This window comes from Strigops habroptila, chromosome 6, assembly GCF_004027225.2.
Source record: "Strigops habroptila isolate Jane chromosome 6, bStrHab1.2.pri, whole genome shotgun sequence".
Classification (NCBI taxonomy): domain Eukaryota; kingdom Metazoa; phylum Chordata; class Aves; order Psittaciformes; family Psittacidae; genus Strigops; species Strigops habroptila.
In genome coordinates, this window is record NC_044282.2 from 74,975,715 (window position 1) to 74,990,638 (window position 14,924).

Here is a 14,924-nt window from a genome sequence, read left to right on the forward strand (position 1 = left end):
TTAATAGCCTTGGCACAGGCTGCTGAGGTGCTGGCAAAAAGGATACAAACTTATCTTCCTGACATGACAAAATCCATATCTGAAAATTTAAATTTCATATAGTGCCAAATTCAAAGTAGTTTTGATCAGGCCCTTACTCTGTTTAGTTGCAGTTTCATTTCTAAGGACACGAGTGTCACCTACATCTGTCACATGTACTCGGAGGGGTGAGTGTGGTGATCGTACTGCACTGAAACTGAATCAGAGAACAAGCTGAGAGATGAACCGTCATTTTGCACAATGAAACGGGGCATGTCCAGCACCTCAGCAAACAGTGAGGGTAAATTCCATGACTGTCTTTGAGAATCTAAGTATTTCTTCATCTTCTTCACAGACAACAGCTTTGAGAAAGTATTTAACTGTGGTGTGAATTAGTTACACTCTCCTAACAAGTTTTATATAAGTAAATCAGTGAGATCTGTGTAGGAAGAGATGTATGTGGGGGTTTTGTTTTGAAGTAGCATAGGAAAATGATGATGGTCCATTATCTACTAACAGCTACAGGGTGTTTCTTACCAGTGCTGTTGTACAATGCATGGTAGTTTGTTTTGTCTGCTGGCAACATCAAATGGGGATTCTTCTGCAGTTAAATTGGTCTGTGTGTCAGTGCTACAGTAATGATGGCAAAGCAGTTAAGGTGTGTGTTTTGTCCTTGCTTTGTTCTGTGGTGTGGTGTTGGGGTTTTTATCCCTACACTGGATTTCAGTATTCAGTCATGATCCCAGACAGTGCTGGGGTGGTGCTGTCAATTCATGAGTGTTGGATTTTGCAGTCAGACCATATCCTGGTCAAAGGCAATTCATTAAAAAATAATTAAAAAAATCAAGAGTTAATTTTCTACACATCTTTTGTAGTTGGTTACAGTATTTGATGTAATAAGTATACAAATGGGTTTCCTGCTTCCCCTCAGCATCTTGAGATACTGAGGTGCTGGAGCGGGGCCAGAGCAGGGCACCGGAGCTCGTGCAGGGCCTGGAGCACAAGTGTGATGAGGAACGGCTGAGGGACCTGGGGGGGTTAGTCTGGAGAAGAGAAGGCTCAGGGGGGACCTTCTCGCTCTCTGCAACTGCCTGACAGGAGGATGGAGCCAGGAGGGGGCTGGTCTCTGCTCCCAAGGAACAAGGGATGGGACAAGAGGAAACGGCCTCAAGCTGCCCCAGGGCAGGTTTAGATGGAGCTGAGGAACAATTCCTTCCCCAGAGGGTGCTCAGGCATTGGAACAGGCTGCCCAGGGCAGGGCTGGAGTCACCAGCCCTGCAAGTGTTCACATCCCGTGTAGCCGAGGCCTCAGTGCCATGGGTTAGTGGTGGCCTTGGCAGTGCTGGCAACGGTTGGACTGGATGAGCTTAAAGGTCTTCACCAACCTGGTTGATTCAGTGACCTGGGACATGGGTTCCCTCCAGCTGCCCACAGGAAATGTGTTAGTTTTAAAACCAGCCTCTTCTGTGCATGTTATTCTCTTGAGTTAGATCTGCCATTCAGACCTGCTTTGGTGCTGGTAGGAACATACATGTGGGTGTGGTGGAGACAGGGATTAAAGCAGACAAGTATGATAGTTCATTCATTTGGTTTTCATATAGGGAATTCCTGTTTCAGGTGATGGGATATTACAACCCAGAAATCTGAGAAGGAGCATGATGTTCTTTTTCTGTGTGGCTTCGTCTTAACTGGCAAAGAAATTCAGATAGAACAGGTAAAATTAACTCTGTAAATGAGATGTTTCCAAGCTGCACTACGTGTATCACTAGTGGAAATGGACACACAGGTTAGCATGGAGCTTTGCCAGTGGAAGGACCACTGCTGCTCTTAGTGTGTGCATGCACAGAGGAGTAACTGCTGCAGTCCGCTAAGATGCCTTTACCATAAGGTAGAATGAGTAACTGAGATGAAAGCAAATGACTTGTATCATTTGATGCTGATGTGTGAAGGGAGATGATGTGGCCACACCAGATTCTGGAGAAAAGCATTAAAAACCCAACCAAGCAAAACTGGTTTGCTAAGGGGAAAAAAAGTTTCTATGGGAACAAATAAGTTTGCTTAACAATACCAACTGAGTGACAGCAAACACAACCATTCTTTGTCTCTATAGGCGCCCGTGTAACATAATGGTACCCAGCCGTACAGTGATGTGAAACCCCTGACTAGAAAGGTACAGAAATGCACAATGAGAGACAGGGCACTGCATTCTGCTGCTTTTGCCAACTGCAAAAACCAGCTGAAGTGTTTAATCGCTGCTAAACTTACCTCTTCGTGGCTGCTGTGTCAGGGGAATAGGTGAGTAAGGCAGCAAGAGCGTGATTGTATAGGTAAGCCAGTGTAAATCAAAACTAATAACTACCAAACGTGTCTTATGGCCTGGTGTCATGTGGCCTTGCTCTGCCTCTGGTTCCGTGCCATCCTTTCTTCCATCTCATCCCCCCTGGAGGCACTAGTACCTGCAGGGATTCCCTCTCCTGGGGAGGACTGAGGTTGGATGGATGTTACCATCAGACCCATCCCCAGCAATGGGCCAGAATATGGGATGTGGGGTGCCCAGTGGTCAGCAGGGAGTGAAAAAGCATTTGCATCTGAGGTGCATCCTGCAAGAGCTGCCCTGGGCTCCCCCAGCCTAGCTGAAGGCTCTTGTCCCAGCTGGTGAGCAATCCAGCTGAGGGTTTTCTGGTAAGAAGCTCCCAGTGACCTGGCTTCAGTGTGTGCTTGAGCCCAGAACCCCCCCATGTGCTGGGCTGCACCCCCAGAGCGTGAGCAGCAGGTCAGGGAGGGGATCCTGCCCCTCTGCTGCGCTCTGGGGAGACCCCCCCTGCAGCCCTGATCCAGCTCTGGGGCAACAGCACAAGAGGGACGTGGAGCTGCTGGAGCGAGTTCAAAGGAAAATTCTCCATGTTCTAACTGGATAGCTGAAGTGACTACTCCAGAAAATACTTCAAATATACTGTTGGTAGTAATGGACCCAAAGTACTCCTAGTTTTTTCATTTAGAATTATAGATTTATTTGAATTGATGAAGAGTCACTGGTGTAACACTAAGGAATTTTGAGGGAACTTTTCACTGCGCTAAAGGTAACTCAGTTATTTGCTTGTAGAGGAGCAAAAATGAATGGAGACTTACTACAGAGGCTGGGAATGCAATGGGACATTCTGCGCACTACAGAGACAGAACAGGAGTACTGTACCTCAGGATCTTCCACCAGAGTCACAACTCTTCCAGGCTACAATGAAAGAGAGTAGTTCAGTTAGAGGCTTTTACCCCAAAATCCTGAGCAAAACCAAACCAAAACAAGAAAACAACACTAAAGAGTAATGAAAGGGTCAGAGAACTAATCCAGGACCATCTCAGAAAGGTCTGCTCTTTGAGATCCAGTATATGTATTTTCTGAGAATAGCTTTTGACCTGTTTTAGATAAACTGAATGTTAAATTCTGAGTGGAAAGTGGATGCAACACAGAAGTTAAATTAAGAGTAGTCATGAACAGTGAGGTTTTGAGGCCTTGCTTTGTGTGTGCTCTCCACACTCAATTCTATTCCCATTTAAAACAGTGCCAATAATTCATTGATTGGGGATGTGCTTGAGGAGCACATCTTCCTCAGTCGTGTTGCTTCTCCACAGCACTCTGTGATGGTTTTACTCTCTGGAGTGACAATGAGGTGAACCTCCTCACTCGTAGTCAAAAAGCTTATGTGCATGCATGGAAAATAACAACAGAAATCCTAGCTTGTGTAGAACCAAGCCAGATATCAGCACTTCTGGCCTGGTTTGCACTAACTGGATTCTACAAGGTGTTAATCGCACACTATGACACGTGGCAACTCCTAGGTTTAAAAGCTCCTACCTACTTAGATGGTTTGAAAACACATAGAAAGAAATGAGCAAGTAATTCTTAGTAAGCACCATGTTACTCTAAGCTGAAAAAATAAGTTTATTATGCAAAAGGCTGTTTTCCCCGTCCCAGCTCATTCTCCCTTCCTGGGCAGAGGGAGGATACTTTGGTAATGGCTTATTTTTCCAACGAGTGAGTTCTTGCTGGAAGAGTAAGAACCCAGTATGTAAATACTAAAAGCTGGTGAAATTTGTTGTATAACCTGGAGAATACAACTTGAAAACATAATACTCTATAGAGAACTACACCTGTAATTTAAAACTGCTAATCTTGGCATCAAATTGTGTACAAGTGTCTCTGATTTGAGGTGGGGGAAAGCAGAGGTACCAGCATTCATTCCGTTTTAGTGTAGGATGGAAATTCGTTCTCTTGGGAGTGACAAAGATGATCTGAATGCGATGCACTTGGATGCCTTTCAGTTGGTCTTGGGTAATTTTGAGTCTCGAGTGACTACATTTCAGTTTTTAAGGTAATTTCACTGCCATGTCCATGCTTTTGTGTTTAGTAAGTCTGTAGTTGGGTTTGTCTCCCTCATACTACAAGCATGGGGTTTTCTCCTACACAGTCATCAGCTGCAAGCCAAATAGGAAATCCAGGGGTTTTTTTGCAGAGCACTTTTAGATACCACCAACTGTAGATACTATTTATTCAGGTCTTTTATAATCTTAAAGGCTGTTTATTTATAAGCTTTGAGGTGCTGTGTTCTTTCACTTTTATGCCAGTTCTCTCCCTGCACCAGCCATCTACTCCTGACCTGATTGATAGAATAAGGCAACAAAACTAAATAAATATTAAATGATTACTGTTTGAGTACTCCAAGGAAACAGGTCTGTTGCCATGATTAATCACAGTAATTTAGGTGTTCCTTTTGGGAAGTATTTCCGTAGCCATTAATACTTCCCTGACTTGTGTACTCAAAACTGGTCACTAAGATCTTGTAAATTGTGGATTGAAGAGACATTCAGTGGTGGGAAGCAGCTTCCTCTGTATCACCAGGAATGATTGTGTCTGAAGCCTATATACTGAATGAAAGTGAAGTACTGCAGAACACTTAATCTTCAGAGTGGTTGTGTGATGAAGGAATGCTCTGTTTGTTGAGGGAAGGATGGGATTTGGTTTGCAGAGTCTTTGTCTTGCATGGAACTACCTGAACAGACACCATTAAGGAACCATGGGTATTACCTCTGCTATATAAAGAGAATAACGCATCTATAAATGACTATATAATATAAACCAAAAGCTTTTTTGTTATGCGCAGATATTGCCAAGGGGAAACTTGAGCGATCTCCTACATCAGATTTCTTTGAGGGATTTGTGTCAGTTCTGTGCAGCCTACTGCCAGGATGAAGGCAACCTTCCATGGGATCACACTGGAGCAGCAGTGTGGTCTGTGGCTGCACAGGGGTTTTCTGACGCATCTGTAGCTCTAAGGGCCATCACCCCTCTGAATGAGAGTAGAAGCCACTGTGGAAAATTAAATACACCTTGTTTCATAGAATCCCCGACTGGTTTGTGTTGGAAAAGACCTTAAAGCTCATCCAGTTCCAACCCCCTGCCACGGGCAGGGACACCTTCCACTAGAGCAGGTTGCTCCAAGCCCCTGTGTCCAACCTGGCCTTGAACACTGCCAGGGATGGGGCAGCCACAGCTTCTCTGGGCACCCTGTGCCAGCGCCTCAGCGCCCTCACAGGGAAGAGCTTCTGCCTCAGAGCTCATCTCAGTCTCCCCTCTGGCAGGTTAAAGCCATTCCCCTTGGCCTGTCCCTACAGGCCCTTGTCCAAAGCCCCTCTCCAGGTTTCCTGGAGCCCCTTTAGGCACTGGAATTGGGCTTTGACTGTCTGTGTGGAGATCAAGCTCCTCAGCAGAGTCCTGAGGTCTGCTTGATGTGTGCTATGAAGCTGTGGGGTAAACTGGATTAAGATCTTCCACTGTTACTGTTCTCAGTGGCACCATAAACTGCTCAGCTGCTAAAATGACTAAATATTTACTGATAGACAAATCCATTGACTTTTGCATCTGGAATAAAAGGAGATTTGACCTTAGAAAGAATTGTAGCTTGATTACCTCTTCACGTTGTTTTCAGAAAGGGAGATATAAGTTTAGTAATAAGTAGGAATGTAATTAAATGCTTTCTTTAAAAGCACCAGTTTATTTCACCAAAGTGTGGCCTTTTCTATGTCCTTTTCCTGTGGCTCATTATGGGGTGACAGGAGCCTCTCTCTGTCCTCTCCTCTATAGACCCCTTGCAGGCAGCCATCCAGGGTAAATCAAGGATCACGGAGGTGGAAGGCACCTCTGCAGATCCTCGAATCCAACCTCCTTTCTTCCCCCATTTCACTTCTAACAAACTAAAAGCCCTTCATTACTTTAAACTGATTTCACCTCAGGCTGATGCGGTAGCTCTATGCGTGCAGATACTCAGGGGTTTCTGTCTGGACAGGGTTGGACAGTGGCAGCAGACAGCTGGAGCTGTGTTCATCATGGCATTGAGTTTCCCTGGGATTTTTCCTAAGCAGGGCTGGGAATGATGCCAGCCTGAGAATCCCAAATGTCAGATGTGTCGTGCAGCCAAGTGAGAGCCGGTGTCGGACCGAGGACAGAGGCTGAAGTGAGCGGCCTGAGCTGGGAGGGAGGATAGTGAGGAGGGGAAGCCAAACGTCACTGGTCTGGCAGCAGGAAGCTGTTAGTGTGGTTCAGACTACACTGTGATAATATCAGCTGCAACCCTTGAATGCATTTATACTTCCCTGCTCTTCCATGCAAAGCCAAACCCCTTAATGTCGGTGACATGGACAGTGGGATTGAGTGCGCCCTCAGCAAGTTTGCCGACGACACCAAGCCGTGTGGTTCGGTTGATACGCTGGAGGGAAGGGATGCCATCCAGAGGGACCTTGACACGCTTGTGAGGTGGGCCGATGCCAACCTTATGAAGTTTAACCAAGCCAAGTGCAAGGTCCTACACCTGGGTCGGGGCAATCCCAGGCACTGCTACAGGTTGGGCGGAGAAGAGATTCAGAGCAGCCCTGCAGAAAAGGACTTGGGGGTGTTGGTTGACGAGAAGCTTAACATGAGCCGGCAGTGTGCGCTTGCAGCCCAGAAAGCCAACCGTATCCTGGGCTGCATCAAAAGAAGCGTGACCAGCAGGTCGAAGGAGGTAATCCTGCCCCTCTGCTCTGCTCTTGTGAGACCTCACTTGGAGTACTGCGTACAGTTCTGGTGTCCTCAACATAAAAAGGACATGGAGCTGTTGGAGCGAGTCCAGAGGAGGCCACGAGGATGATAAGAGGGCTGGAGCACCTCTCATATGGAGACAGGCTGAGAGAGTTGGGGCTGTTCAGCCTGGAGAAGAGAAGGCTGCTTGGAGACCTCAGAGCAGCTTCCAGTATCTGAAGGGGGTCTACAAGGATGCTGGGGAGGGACTCTTCCTTAGGGACTGTAGTGGTAGGACAAGGGGTAATGGCTTCAAACTTAAACAGGGGAAGTTTAGATTAGATATAAGGAAGAAGTTCTTTACAGTGAGGGTGGTGAGGCACTGGAATGGGTTGCCCAGGGAGGTTGTGGATGCTCCATCCCTGGCAGTGTTCAAGGCCAGGTTGGACAGAGCCTTGGACCACGTGGTTTAGGGCAAGGTGTCCCTGCCCATGGCAGGGGGGTTGGAACTAGATGATCTTAAGGTCCTTTCCAACCCTTATGATTTTATGATTCTAATGTCTGAGAAAGTTTGTGTGGATCGTGCAGGTTTGTGTTTCTGTTGCTGTTTCTTTCTGAAGCTTGCACTAAGAAATTGGAATTTGCCATTTCTGAAAACGTTTTTTTACTTACTCAGATCTTTCTAAGCCCACATTATTTTGCAGGGAGCACTTGTTGCCTGGTAAAACTCAAGCTGCTTTAACGTACTATTCAGAATAATCCTCTGACAATCTTATCTTTAATTACATCTAATGCATAAGTTGCCATATATTCTTTCCAATTCAACATCCTGTAAGCTGTAAAATATGGCCCCATGATTATTCTTTATAACTCATTAACCATGTCATTAGAGTATGAGTTGAGCAGTTCAAAGTACAATTAGAAGGTCAGTCATGTCCTGCACTAACAGCTTCCAGCCGTTGTACCTGAAAGTGCTCCGTGTCTTTCTGTTTGCAGACCCTTGAATGTTGGAGCAGCCAATGTTTTCAGGAGAGGATTTTAATGTGTTGGCTACTATTTCATTGCTGTTCTTTGAAATGTGTTAGTACTGAAGGAGCAGTTTGACCTGTAGCTCACCCACAGGAGATTCCATTCATCTCTGATGTCAAGGACTGTAAAGATTTTACAGTGGCCTGGTCTCAGCTCTGTATCCTCTCAGCATACGCTGAGGGAGCCTCTTTGCCTTGCAAGTACGAATAACAACTCGTGGACTGCAGGAATACCAAAGACATTAATTTGTTGATGCTGAGAGAAAGTGTATTTTGTTAATGCTAAGTGTTTTATGTAAAACATCAATGCGAAAACCAGTTTAGATAAACAGTGAGCTGTGCCCTCGGTCTGTTCAAACAAGCATTGAAATAGAACAATGTATGCGTGCATGTGTGGGTTTTGTTGTTGGTTTAAGGCCCTGTATCCCTGCAGATGATGGTTCTGGGTATGATCTTGACCAGTGCAGAAATACACGTGTCTCAGCTTCCTAGAACCAAGCGTACACTAGTGGGTGGTAACCTGGTGAGGGCAATTTGCACGATGCCCAATATCTGTGCAACAACAGTCACTCTGTATTATTCTGAATTCCAGCTTTGCCCAGCAGAACATGTCACAGAATCCCAAACTGGTTTGTGTTGGAAGGGACCTTAAAGCTCATCCAGTTCCAACCCCCTGCCACAGGCAGGGACACCTTCCACTAGAGCAGGTTGCTCCAAGCCCCTGTGTCCAACCTGGCCTTGAACACTGCCAGGGATGGGGCAGCCACAGCTTCTCTGGGAAAAGTCTGTGCCAGCGCCTCAGCACCCTCACAGGGAAGAGCTTCTGCCTCAGAGCTCATCTCAATCTCCCCTCTGGCAGGTTAAAGCCATTCCCCTTGGCCTGTCCCTACAGGCCCTTGTCCAAAGCCCCTCTCCAGGTTTCCTGGAGCCCCTTTAGGCCCTGGAGCTGCTCTAAGGTCTCCCCTTCAGGAGCCTTCTCTTCTCCAGGCTGCCCCAGCCCAGCTCTCTCAGCCTGGCTCCAGAGCAGAGCTGCTCCAGCCCTCGCAGCAGCTCCGGGGCCTCCTTTGAACTCGCTCCAACAGCTCCATGTCCCTCTTGTGCTGTTGCCCCAGAGCTGGATCAGGACTGCAGGTGGAACCCTTATGCCATATTCCAGCTTGAGAGTGGAGCTACCAGGGTGCAGCTCAGACAAATGCCATAGGGAGCATCAGGAACACACTTCCGTGGTACAAACCCAGCAGTCAGCGTGTGCCTGTGGTTGCAGAGCTATGTGGCAGTGTCGGTTTCTATACATTGTGATCAGTTTGCGTTTCTGACCAGTAAATCCTGAGCAGCTTCTGCAGCCCTAAAAGCTCTGCCCCATCCTCATTCATCTCCGGTGCTGGGTGCTTCTGTAACCTATTGTGTCCTTAACGTTTGTTGTGCTCTTTAGAATTACAGAAGGGCCACAGCCCTTCTATGGGGATGGTGGTGCAGACTTTCAGTGGGGAGTAAGACTCTATTATTTTCACTCCTGTGGTTTAAAAATAGCTATGTTTATATGAAATTGGGAACATTCACTTCTGGAATTTTAGTTTCTTGGTGACTTTCTTTTTCTTCCCTTTCCCAAACAGTATTTCCTCCTCCATGACCTCTCATTTGAGGCTCAGGAACAGAGAGGTAGTTGCTCAGATCAACACTTCTGGCCTTTACTTACTAACTCACTTTTCTCTTCAAAGCCTGAGGTGTTTTCCCTTACTTATTTAGATTAATGTCTATAATAAGCAACTTGGCTAATTATGAGCTATTAGAATGGACTGGTGGTTATTTTTGTTACCATTCTTCTCTTTTAAGTTTATTATGTTGTTTGTTGGGTTTTTTCAATTGCTGGTGCAGAAGAAGGGCATTTCGACAAGGGGCCTGTAGGGCCAGGCCAAGGGGAATGGCTTTAACCTGCCAGAGGGGAGATTGAGATGAGCTCTGAGGCAGAAGCTCTTCCCTGTGAGGGTGCTGAGGCGCTGGCACAGACTTTTCCCAGAGAAGCTGTGGCTGCCCCATCCCTGGCAGTGTTCAAGGCCAGGTTGGACACAGGGGCTTGGAGCAACCTGCTCTAGTGGAAGGTGTCCCTGCCCGTGGCAGGGGTTGGAACTGGAGGAGCTTTAATGTCCCTTCCAACCCAAACCAGGCTGGGATTCTATGAAGAAAACCAGTTGTCGAGCTTTAGGAAATACTTGTTGCCACAATGAAACCGATCCTAAGTCAGACTGGAAATACCGAGCCTCGGTTCTTTGCAGAAGGCGGCTGGAGCAGCAGGAAGCGGCTGCTGCTCGCAAGAGGGACTTTAAGGTTAAACCGTGGCCGCGGGAGGAGCGCGGCCGAGGCCCCGCTGCCGGCGCTCCCGCTGCAGGCCGGGGCTCCGCACCCGCGGAAGGGCCGCTTCGCCCTTGCGGAGGGAAGGAAGGAGGTCGGTCTGTCTGTCCCGCCCGCCGGGGAGCGCCGCGTCCCGCCTCACCTTGCCCGGCACGCCGCGGTGGTCCGTGCTGCCCTGCCAGAACCGGCGGCTGTAGCCCAGGATGCGCCCCACCATCTTCTCCTCGTAGGGGAAATCCACCTTCCAGATGAGGGAGCCGTACCCGAACACCCACATGGCCGCCCGCCTGCCCGACTGCCGGGCGGCAGCGCACCGCACGGCCCGGGCCTGCGCACTGCCTGCGGGGCGGCCCCGCCGCTCCCCCCGGAGCCTGTGCGCGGAGCCGGCCCCGCACGTTGTGTCTGTTGGCCGGGGGAAGATAGCCCCGTGCCCTCCGTACCTGCGTGGAGGGAGCCGCTGGGTACCTGTTCCCCCCCAAACCAGCCCAAAACCTCTGCGAAGCAAACCAAACGACCTCATACATATTCTATGCTGACACGCATCTCTTTCCCCTCCTCTCCTCCCCTTTCTCGCTCCCGCAGAGCTCGCCGAAGGCAGGGATGGATTTCACGGAAGCCTACTCCGATCGGTGTTCTGCCGTGGGGCTGGCGGCCAGAGAAGGGAACGTTAAAGTGCTGAGGAAACTCATCAAGCAGGGATACAGCATTGACGTTCCCGATAACAGGGGCTGGGTGCCAATCCATGAAGCAGCAGCTCGTGATTCGAGTGAGTGCCTGAGGCTGCTTGTTCGTGCAGGTGAGGAAGACTTGATGTGAAGTACTGGGGTTTCTGCTAAATTACCCTGCCATTAAAATAAATAGATTCCTTTTACCATATTCTTAGTTGTTTTGTAAATTTATATGTGGTTTCCTAGGTACTGACTCACTGTGGTAAAGAGAAATGGGCACATCGTAGTCTATGAGTGACACTTGGTTTTACTCTGCCTTCTCTGTCCTCTGTGTAGGGCCAGCAATAACTGACACTACTGCTTGGCAGAGTTGATAACACTTTTGTGCATACACTGTAAACCACAGATCTCAAATAACTGGGTTATGTGAAGAAAATAACTGTGTTTTATAATCCATTGCTAAATACACTTTTACTTTTCCCTTCCATTACTCTCCTGTAGCTCCATCTGATGACTATGTGAACTCCAAGACGTTTGAAGGGATGTCTGCACTGCACCTCGCAGCACGCCGTGGCTCTCTGGAAAGCATCCGTGTCCTACTGGAGGCTGGGGCTGACCCCAATGACATTACCACTGAAAGAACCACCCCCCTGTTCCTAGGTGACGAGCTGTGTTGGAATCTCAGAACACCCGATGGGTGGGGAAAGCTTATTCCCTGAGTTTAAACTCACCAGAGTTCACTCACTGCCTACCAGGCTTTATATTTTAGTAGCCTAAATACTAGGCTTTAGACTTGGAGATGGAGCGGGACTAGGAATTACGTTTTATTTATGGATAACTCTGCTTCAGGCTGTGTGTTATAACGAAACTATGAAACCAAATTGGTTTTCTGCACCACCTTTTCTTTCTAGCACAGACAAGGTCTAGGAGGTACAGGACTACGTCTGTATGAGGGTGTTTCAACTCTTATTTTAATTCCTCCCTACTTCTTCTGTGAAAACACCTCTTATTCTTTCTGCAATTCCTAGTTTAGCAGTTAAGGTCCATTATTTTAGTATTTTTCCCTATGATTTATGTTTGACATAATTAATGGCTTAAAACAGTTGGTAATAGGTAGCACTTGCGAGGAAATCATCATTACAGGTTGCCCAAGGAAGTTGTGAATGCTCCATCCCTGGCAGTGTTCAAGGCCAGGTTGGATGGAGTCTTGGTGCCCCTGCCCGTGGCAGGGGGGTTGGAACTAGATGACCTTAAGGTCCTTTCCAACCCTAACTATTCTATGATTAAAAGCACGCTGGGTAATGATAAGTAACACTATGTATGTAGATTAGACAGGGGCAAAGAATGGTCCTGGGGTTGTGTGTCCATGGGAGAGTTAAAAAGGACCAAGTTTCTTGTCAGGTCAGTGCAGACTGATGGAGTTACGGCACAGCTCTGTGTTGGATGTTGAGTACTACAAGCCAGAGGCACTGCTTTGGGGAGCAGCGTGGTCCACAGGAAAGAGGGAGGAGAGAAGCTTGCTGTTACCTGTGTTAGCACAGGGTGGGAGGGGTTTTCACAGGTCTAACTTATAACACTGCAGATAAATTTCCATTCTCCAACACTGCTTTGGGGCTGTAAATGTAAAGGCAAAGATGCAAATATTTAAAGTGAGTTTAGAAGAATTCAGTTTAAGATCAGTTTAAAAGAATTACAGTTATGGTGCCAGGAGGTGAGCAGTGAGACCATTTGAGTTTTTCAGGGAGCTCTCGAAATCCATTTAATAAGAATTTCTTGTTCTCTTTTTCCCTGTTCCATTCCCAGCTGTTGAAAATGGCCATGCAGGCACCGTAACCTTCCTGCTGCAACATGGGGCGAATGTTCAAGGACCTCATTCCTTGTCTGGATGGAATTCTTTGCACCAAGCTTCTTTACAGGTAACCTGTAAGTGTATCATATAATATCCATGTAACTGGTGTATTCTGAGTGATAATTTGTGTGTTTCTTGGCCTCTATATAAAGTTGGTTTTCCTAACCTGCCCTATAGTCACAATGTGATCTAAAGGCTGAACAGCTTGTGATGCACTGAAGTGGAGCTGAAGCTGCAAGAGATGCTGATGTTGGGAATCAATAATTATTTAGAAGTAGTATTTAATCAGTGTTGATTAATTAATTAGAAATATTGCATGTACTCCCAAGCTTACCTGTTAGATTTGAGAAGTGAATCTCTGACAGGATATTTTGCCAAGAGGTCTGTCTAGTGTCTCATCATTGGTGAGATGTAAGACCTGTTTCTGGATGTGTTAATGGCTCTTATAAACTTACAGATGAATAGGTCTAATAAATTAATTTAATTCCCATTTGAATGTATCCTTTAAATGAGCAAATGTGAAAAAATCAAATTGAACTTGTCTAATTATTTGCCGTTAAATTTTCAGTATATCTTTCGAATTGAAAGATGTTGCTTTTTATTTCTGCTTAGAATGTGTGGAGAAAAGGAGATTATGTCAGTTTCCTGCTGCTTTGTTGTTTAAGAATACAAATATCTATTTCAGGAATGCACTGACATCATGCAAATGCTCCTGGAGAAAGGGGGAGACAAGGAATGTAAGGATGACTTTGGAATTACGCCGCTCTTTGTTGCTGCTCAGTACGGAAAGCTGGAGAGTTTACGACTGCTCATATCCCATGGTAATGGTGATCATCCGTTTAGCTTCACTGTTTTTAAAGTTACATCAACCTGTCACCACTTTAGTTCTACTGCTGCACTTCAGGACTTCACATTTTGGTATTTTTAAATGTAATTTTAGTTGCTGATGGCTGTGCAAAACCATCTTCATTGCTTAAATTTCCTGTAGTTTTCAACAAGTGCTGGTAGGAAATAAGAAATCAAATAATAAAAGATTAAGGATCATCAAGGTCTTCTAGAAGCCCTCCATAGTACTACATGAATAGACTGGTTTTGATGACATTGCTCTTGTGATAGACTATAGAATCTCAGAACCAATCAGGCTGGGAAAGACCTTTAAGCTCATCCAGTCCAACCGTTCCCAGCACTGCCAAGGCCACCACTAACCCCTGGCACTGAGGCCTCGGCTACACGGGGTGTGAACACTTGCAGGGACGGTGACTCCAGCCCTGCCCTGGGCAGCCTGTTCCAATGCCTGAGCACCCTCTGGGGAAGGAATTGTTCCTCAGCTCCATCTAAACCTGCCCTGGGGCAGCTTGAGGCCGTTTCCTCTTGTCCTGTCCCTGGTTCCTTGGGAGAAGAGACAAGACAAGAGACTCCATGACCTCACTCTGGTCATGGAGTGACAGCAACAGTTTCACATAATCACCAGGTTTTATATGTCCAAGTGCATGTGTCCTTACAATCAAAATGAATTGCCATAGCTATTAAGCCTGAGGGAGCCATAACCTGACCAGGTAAATATGGTGATTACCAAACGGGGGTAGAATCTCAAAGAATAACAGCAATCAAAAGATTGCCCAGCTCGTTGCCCTGCCTCTGGTGTGTTCATCCCATGCTGTACTGATCTTGGACACAGGTCATGTTAAATACTGACTGTTTAAAAAGTTAGTGACAAGCTAGTTCAGTAATTTCTTCCTTAGATTTAGGTTAGGTACAAGGCAGAAGCTCTTCCCTGTGGGGGTGCTGAGGCGCTGGCACAGACTTTTCCCAGAGAAGCTGTGGCTGCCCCATCCCTGGCAGTGTTCAAGGCCAGGTTGGACACAGGGGCTTGGAGCAACCTGCTCTAGTGGAAGGTGTCCCTGCCCGTGGCAGGGGGGTGGAACTGGATGAGCTTTAAGGTCTTTTCCAACCCAAACCACTCT

General features: G+C 46.9%; 2 protein-coding genes across 4 annotated transcripts in view; one reads left to right on the forward strand and one right to left on the reverse strand.

Annotated features, from left to right (window-relative positions):
• CHAC2 (ChaC glutathione specific gamma-glutamylcyclotransferase 2) overlaps positions 1-11,143 on the reverse strand; it is a 30,849-nt gene extending 19,706 nt beyond the window's left edge. For 2 of the 3 annotated variants that reach the window (XR_003991929.1, XM_030490118.1), the window contains exons 1-2: positions 10,586-10,790; positions 3,212-3,247 (exon numbers count right to left, since the gene is read on the reverse strand). Coding sequence is in view for 2 of the 3 variants with exons in the window: in XM_030490118.1 (XP_030345978.1) it covers positions 3,212-3,247; positions 10,586-10,720 (171 nt within the window). In the remaining variant the exon portion in view is untranslated. Of the gene's footprint in view, positions 1-3,211; positions 3,248-10,585; positions 10,791-10,958 lie in introns of those variants that run through there. The other variant, XM_030490119.1, reaches the window with a different exon arrangement.
• The window catches only part of ASB3 (ankyrin repeat and SOCS box containing 3), a 30,829-nt gene that overhangs the window by 6,882 nt on the left and 9,023 nt on the right, over positions 1-14,924 (forward strand). Inside the window, exons 2-5 of the mRNA XM_030490115.1 lie at positions 11,026-11,239; positions 11,613-11,771; positions 12,915-13,027; positions 13,646-13,781. Of these exons, the coding sequence (XP_030345975.1) occupies positions 11,044-11,239; positions 11,613-11,771; positions 12,915-13,027; positions 13,646-13,781 (604 nt within the window). The 5' untranslated portion in view covers positions 11,026-11,043. The remainder of the gene's footprint in view (positions 1-11,025; positions 11,240-11,612; positions 11,772-12,914; positions 13,028-13,645; positions 13,782-14,924) is intronic.